The sequence below is a fragment of the Henckelia pumila genome, chromosome 2 (genome assembly GCF_033568475.1).
Source record: "Henckelia pumila isolate YLH828 chromosome 2, ASM3356847v2, whole genome shotgun sequence".
NCBI classification, from domain to species: domain Eukaryota; kingdom Viridiplantae; phylum Streptophyta; class Magnoliopsida; order Lamiales; family Gesneriaceae; genus Henckelia; species Henckelia pumila.
This window is the reverse complement of record NC_133121.1, coordinates 88,771,015-88,778,164: the sequence shown is the minus strand read 5'-3', so window position 1 is coordinate 88,778,164 and position 7,150 is coordinate 88,771,015. Positions and strand designations below refer to the sequence as shown.

The window sequence follows — 7,150 nt, the reverse complement described above, 5'->3', positions numbered from 1 at the left end:
TTGATCCAATAACTTTATCCCTTTTGGATTTTGGTCCATTAACTTTTTCGATGTGGATTTTGGTACACTAACCTTTTATTTTCAGTGATTTTTGGTCCAATTGCATACATGTCAGCTTTTGATTGGTCCACATCATCATTTTGGACTAGGACTAATTAAAAGTTGACACGTATGTAATTGGACCAAAAATCACTAAAAATAAAAAGTTAGTGTACCAAAATCCACATAGGAAAAATTAATGGACCAATAACAAAACATGAACAAGTTAATGGACCAAAAAACTTATTTTCTCTTAATGATTACTTCTTCTGTGTAATAAAATAATCAATTTAGTACCAATTCTATACATGATTGTACTCTTTATTTTTGCATTCTTTTGTATTTGCAGGCATGGTTGGCTGCTAATATAAATATGGTTTATCCTTTAAAAAAAGAACAAAAGGATGAAGAAGGGGAAAAAAGGGGAGCTGAAGACAGAATGATGTGCTTTAATGAACACTTTCAATAAGCATATAAAATCAAAAGTTTCAATAGTGAAGTGACACTGAAATACAAAAATAAACAGTTCTGAAAAGTTAGACCCAATAAAATACCTTAGAAACACAGTACTCTACACAAGACCTCTCGAGAACAATTCTGGGATTATAGCTGATGTATCAAGAGAATTTTTTCAGGTCGGAGATGGATCGTGACTGCTTTTACCGAGTGGGGATGGACGTGGACTCGGAGTCTGCTTTATTTCGGGTCCTTTTCCACTTGATCTTGGACTTCTTTCGGTTCTTACTTCAGTCAGCCGAGGCGAAGCCATCTGAGATAAACGTGGGCTGTAAACCGATCTCATCTCCTCACGGGGTGATAGGGTGGAACTCGTAATTTTCGGGCTATGAGCATGCCGTATCTCACCACGACTTCTTGTGATAATTTCATCTAGTATCTCTGCACTATCGATATTCGGGGATCGTCCATGTGTGCCTTGATCCTGTACATTAGTGTGGTAACGTTAAAAACATAAGCATGCAATACATCAAATCATAGAGGGGCAGATCCCGAAGAAAAGTAAGACGAGGTGAAGAGATTGTCTCTCAAATTTTGTGTAATTTGTTAAAAAAATTTAAATTTCTCCCATCAAGCTGCCAGTCTACCCTCTGCTACAAATCTTGGATCCGCCCCAGGATATTAGTACATATGGGTAGAGGAATACGCGCGGAAACTTACTTCAAAGGATAAGTTATAAGTTATGGCAGGCGCTTCTTCATACTCTGCAGCATCTAGATCCGTTAAATGAGCTCCTTTGAAAAACTTGGGAAGAACATACTGTCGTACGGGGACGAGGAGCATAATCAACAGGGGGAAAAGGACACCAGCAATTGGGATCCAAGTCAATCCAAAGCAAAGCAGCAAGTAAACTGTCTGGAACAAGGTGAAAATGGCTATTGTTTTAAACGGTACTGTCTCCACGAAGGTCGCATGATACTCTTCCAACACCCTGCCATGTTGCAAGAATTTGCAGAAAATTCTCAGTTACTATGGGAATGGAAAGGTGCACACAAATAAATGATACAAAAGGATAGTAGAGGAAAACTTTACTTGTATCGTCGACTAGGAGCAGTAAAGAGCAGTAATATTCTCTCCCAGAATTGATTTCCAGGCAAGCTTTCGATAGCCATGAAGGCGAAGTAACCCCAAAGGACTGAAGTTGGAATCTTTTTTAGAAGGGGCATGGCAGCAACACAAGCTCCAGATAACAATGATTGAAGTAGATTGCTTAGGCGTTGTTCTTTAACTTCCATGGGTAAAAGATCATCAATATCCTTATCCACGTCGAAAACTGATTCGTCTACAGGGGCGTCCATGTAACCACTTGTAGAGGCTTGTTGGATTGTTGAATCTTTCAACTCTTTCAGTCCCTGCTTTAAGAGTTGAATTAGAGAAACATGCTAGGTTTACATATATGCAGATGGTTTTAACCACTCAAAAGATGTAAAATATGACTATATGAGTTTTGATTCAAAACATACCAGAGCAGGTGGAGTCTGAAAAACAAGAGGTGTTTGCATTTCATTGTAAGCTTCTTTCATGCTCTGATACAGCTGAGACAAATTTGCGTTTCTCTGAATGCTTTTTTTAGCCGTTGAAGACAGCTTGTTCCGCAGAAGCTGGTTCAGTAAGAAATTGAGACGAGTTCAATTATTGGATTTTGAAGGATAATCAATACTACTAACACCATAAACTTTATAGTAGAAAAGAACGATTACCGCACTTCACCATTATTTGGCAAATATCATGAAGTATCCTCTTATCATTTGTAAGACATTTAAAGATTTCAAGTGCACCCCAGATCAAGTTTTTCATTTTTCATTTTTCATTTCCATATTGTACTCAATATATACTGACAGCAGCTCCCGCTAAAGCAATTCTTAATATATTACCTGATGCTTCAGAGTGGCCAAACTTTTGGTATGCATTGGTGATTGTGGAATAACGCCATTGGAGGGAGGAATGCCAATAAGACCACACAATATGACCTGACCAAGAATATTGAGAATATTAGGCTGTACGAAGTGACTGAAGTCCAGCATGTGAGTTTGCTATTAAAGCTGTGTTTACTCGATAAGATTGAGGAAATTACTCACCAAAAATCCCAATAGAAGAAGATCATAGTGATAAGAGGAAGGTTTCTTTAGATTGAACTCCTTTTGTTGGGAAAGCTGAGATGCGACACTGTGATCGAAGTAGTAAAGTACAGCGATCATTGTGGCTGGAATAAATGCTCCGATAATATAAATTATAGGAACATTCATCATATCCTGTCAGCAATCCAAATTTTTTTTTAATGCTTCAAATTAAGAACCAAACAAAGTGCAAAAACTCATCTTTCAAAATATGGGAAATCTAATTTGAAGCACCTTTATGACCGTCCAATTTGAGTAAGCACCAGCAGACCATGGATTTGGGCTAAAAAGGCGGCGTGGTATTCCTCTTGGAACATCATTCACTGGTATATACGATACAGCAGTCCACACAAGCACCATCAATGGGACACCATAGTCTGCAATAAATCCTCGCAGCCATCCTTCATAATATTTGAACTAGTTAGCAAACTAGGATTACATGAAAAATAAACAACGAAATAGCATGTGACATGGGCGCGAAAAAAGACAACCAAAAATTGAATTATTTTTCAATGAAAATATTGATTTTTCCTTTGGTAATTGCATTTAAGTGTCTAAACAAACCTGCTCCATATCGCCAGGACCTAGCTTTACGGCTCCTCAGCGCAGTTAGAAGAAGGCCAAAGGACAGTACCAGTGCAAACATTCCATTTCCGAAGCGCCAGGATGATGACAGTGCAGTTTCATTTGCATTTTCTCTTTGAGGAATGCCAAATTCTTCCACAGCTCCCTAAAAGAGAATTCAAGAAGGCTGCTAAGAACTTTCCAAAAGTTAACAAAACCACAGGTAGGATCAATGGATTTGGTTTTCATGAGTGATTTTCAGTGAAGTGATTTAGAATTATTATTTTTAGAGAAATCATGAAGACTCTGATATAGGGCCTTCAAATGTGTTGGAAAGACCATTTATAAAGTTCATAACTTTTTGCCGGATTTTAAAAATGTATATCTCAAGTCCATAAGTCAAAACTCAGCCTAAAAGAGAAAATCAACATATTATTACAAAAAGACCAATATTTTAAAATGAAATGATCAATTATTGCTTTCTGATCTATTTGGTCAAATCAAAGGTAAACCACATTGTTCAGATCATTAGGTTGACTTAAAATAGGATTCTGATTCTAACTTCGTTTGAGGAAGTCAATAATTTAGAAATTCTCTCGTAGAATCCCTGGTGTAACAGTTAGTTCATATGCAGAATAATGTAAATATGTTCAACCAAATAAATATTCATTTGTAATAGACTTCGCTACAAAAACAAAAAGTAAACAAAAAAAGGAAGATGAGAAACTTTCACTGATACTCACACGAATCGCCTGCTGCATGAAAAGCATTGCAATTAAAAGGCCAAATAATTCACCAGCCACTCGAGTAAATCGATTGATCAGTGAGCATGCCCCCAAGATGGCCAGCAAGAAAAGCAAAAGTGCTGTCCACACGCAGACCCTAAACACGGGAAGGTTAAACTTCATAATCAAAGACAAATAATTGAGATTCGAAGAGTTAAAAGTTAATACCATCCCGTCCAAGCTAGAAAAAGCTTCTGCCCCAAATCTTTGCGATCTTTGGCGAAATTGAACATGAAAGTGTACATCAAAACTGTTGGCTCAGCTACACCAAGTATAAGCAGTGGTTGTCCTCCAATAAGTGAGTGAATCACACCACAAAGTGATGTTGATGCAAGTGTTTGCACTGCAGTCAAGGTTCCATCTGCAGAAATGGGTGTTATTAAGGATCACAATATGCGAGATCATTGCAAAGCAATGATATGAAGCAAAAATCAAGCCTACCGGTGTTTCTTTCTAGTTGCTCCCCAAAAGATATAACTGGAATTGCTGATGCAAAGAATATATATGTTGTTGGAGCCAAAATCCTTCAAAACCATAATATGTTAGTAACTTACATGCATCCACATTCAAGCAGTATAAAGAAGAATTCAGTCACGGATGGAACTTAGGAATTCCATAGAGGGAAGCCTAGACGAGAAAAGGTTCGATCTCCACAGGTCCAAACTTGAATTTTCAGAAAAATTACTTATAAAATTTCATTTTTTTCACTTAAAAGGATGACCACCGGCCAATATTCTTCACTTCGGTATATGTTACTTAAATTAACCACAGCTATATGTTACCGCCAAATTGATAGCAAGAACAAAAGAATATTCAAATCAGAAACCTTAAAGAATCAGTTCTCCAAGAAAAAGTACAGTGCATATGATGAACTACTATACATATCTAAAGATGATAACTAACGTCATTGAGATAAATTTATATTTGAGCTATAGTAAAGTACAGGTACCTGATACCGGCACGCAATCCCCCAGTCCAATCTTGTTTATAGCAGAGAAGCCTTCCTTTAAGGTCATTTTTAATTCCTCGTAATGGAACAAACGTTTCCTCCATGATGACTCCAAACTTACTCTTACAAGAGCAATTCTTCTCTCTTTTTTATATGGCAAAAAGGAGTGTTTAAAAGCGACAATAAAACATGAATTTGAAGGGACTCGAGAGGTCAATATCACCCAAGAATACAAAGATGTGTTGGTATAAATACAATACCTATTTGATCATTCAAAAAAATTACTATAAAGTAATTATGGATGCTTTGGACCTTTCAAGAGGTCCAAATTCATAACAGTGAAAAAATCAGAAACTTTACATTTTTTTTTCTTTATCTATATGGAAACTAGAAAGAACGAAAGAATCGGGTTAGCAATGAATTAGCCTTCAGAGAAAGGATCTTGGCCTACTTACATCACTAAAAAAAGACCTAAAAGCTGAAGATTAACGAAATGAACAGACTCCTTGCATTATTTTAGACAACTTCAACTAACGGTTGACTTCGAAAAAGCTCAGATCCATCGATTCAGCACCTTTATTTTTACATTAAAAGAGCAGCTTTCCACTCATCAAGAATGAGATGAAAGAAGGGAATATTGAATACTTAAAGATCAGTTACATGGTGGAAACAATTACACCCAACCTCCAAATTCTTACAGCAACAAATAGCCTCAAACTATGCGAAACCGAAAAGGGACAAAAGCGAACTCCAGGAATAATTAGCGAGACCCCATTTACCAAAAGACTGAATCAACACTCGACATAAGTCCAAGAAGAATGGCTGGCACTAACAAGAAAACTCCCCCAAATACGAAAAATTAGCGAGAGCCCATCATTCATGAGGAAACAAACTCTTTAAAACAGCTCTAAGCAAATGGGCATTAACAGAGGGAGAAAGATCTCAAAGATGGTATCTCCTCAGAATAAACACTAACCGGAAACAAAGACCCTTTTTATGGAACAGACAGATCAAACAAACACAGCTGTAAAAAGCTTAAATTTAATGGGACTTGAGAAGTTTCGAGGAAGCGAAAGTCGCACAATGTACCCACACAAATAAATGAAGCTAGGAATGAGCAAATCAAGGCAAAGAGAGAGAAATGCAGCGGGTATTAAAATCTTTTCCTTCCGTTTTTTTTTTTTAATTAATAAAAATCTTGAGAGAAAACAAGTCTGCAAGAGAAGAGAGACAATTGGTGTGAGTGAGGAGAGGTAGTGGAGCGGTGAGTAAGAATAAATAACTGTTTGTGATGCCCAAAGCAAACAAACAAACAGGAAATAATTGAATTGGATGAGGGGAAAAAGTAGTAGTATTTTATAAAAGGGAAATGGCGTGTGAGTATAGTATTAATACGCTAGTTTGTTGTAGCTGTATACTATTTCATTTCATGGTCTAAAGGGAAAGAATATACATGCAGGGATGCACAGAGCTGCAGCGGAGAGGAAGGGGAGACCCAAATGTTAACATTTTTTAAAATATAAAAATAATATTTTATTAGTCTCGGTCATATTTCATTTTTCAACGTCCCAAAAATATAGTCAAGTGTTTATATTAGTAGTAATTGTTATGTTATGGAAAACAAAACAAAACAAAAAAATAATAATTGTTATGTTATGCTCCTATTTAATGTATTGGCTACTTGATTTCCAATATTATATATATAAACAAAAAAAAGTAATTATTATGTTATGCTCCTACTTAATGTATTGGCTACTTCAAATTATGATTTTGATCTTTCATCAAATTTCAATTTTAATCATTTGTCTTTTCCATTTTAGTAATTTAGCATTTTTTTATTGGAATATTGATGTGACACCATATATATCAACGTTACGTCAACATCATGTCGAATAAATAATTTATTTTTAAAAAAATAATGCACTAAAACTAAAATTTGGCAACATAAAAAACAAAACAATTAAACAAACATACACGATTTTTTTTAAAAAAAAATACAATTTCTTATCGCCAACTATTATAAAGGATAAAATTATTTATTTATTTATTAGATTGGTTTTCCTTTAATATTTTTAAAATGGCTGAATAAATATGCAAGATTATATATTTGAGATGAATGAAGTAAATAATTTATGAAATTGATTTACATATGAAGAAAATTAATAATTTTTTTGATAAAT

The 7,150-nt window shown here is 35.4% G+C and overlaps 1 protein-coding gene across 1 annotated transcript; it reads right to left on the bottom strand.

Annotated features, from left to right (window-relative positions):
- Positions 1–505: 505 nt before the first annotated feature.
- LOC140880061 (boron transporter 1-like) lies at positions 506–6,320 on the bottom strand. Its single transcript, XM_073284154.1, has 12 exons — positions 4,971–6,320; positions 4,463–4,545; positions 4,190–4,382; positions 3,980–4,118; positions 3,237–3,402; positions 2,907–3,073; positions 2,634–2,807; positions 2,430–2,525; positions 2,019–2,156; positions 1,588–1,907; positions 1,216–1,486; positions 506–979 (listed from the first exon to the last, which is right to left on the bottom strand). Exons 1-12 carry the CDS (start codon positions 5,072–5,074, stop codon positions 671–673), a joined length of 2,160 nt encoding a protein of 719 aa, XP_073140255.1. The 5' UTR covers positions 5,075–6,320; the 3' UTR covers positions 506–670.
- Between the last annotated feature and the right edge of the window lie 830 nt (positions 6,321–7,150).

Coding starts and splice junctions, on each gene's coding strand:
- LOC140880061 (XM_073284154.1), bottom strand. CDS start 5,074: ATGGAGGAAACGTTTGTTCCATTACGAGGAATTAAAAATGACCTTAAA. Junction 3,074..3,236: donor GTCCTGGCGATATGGAGCAG/GTTTGTTTAGAC, acceptor AATATTATGAAG/GATGGCTGCGAGGATTTATT. Junction 2,157..2,429: donor TGGCCACTCTGAAGCATCAG/GTAATATATTAA, acceptor TTACTGAACCAG/CTTCTGCGGAACAAGCTGTC.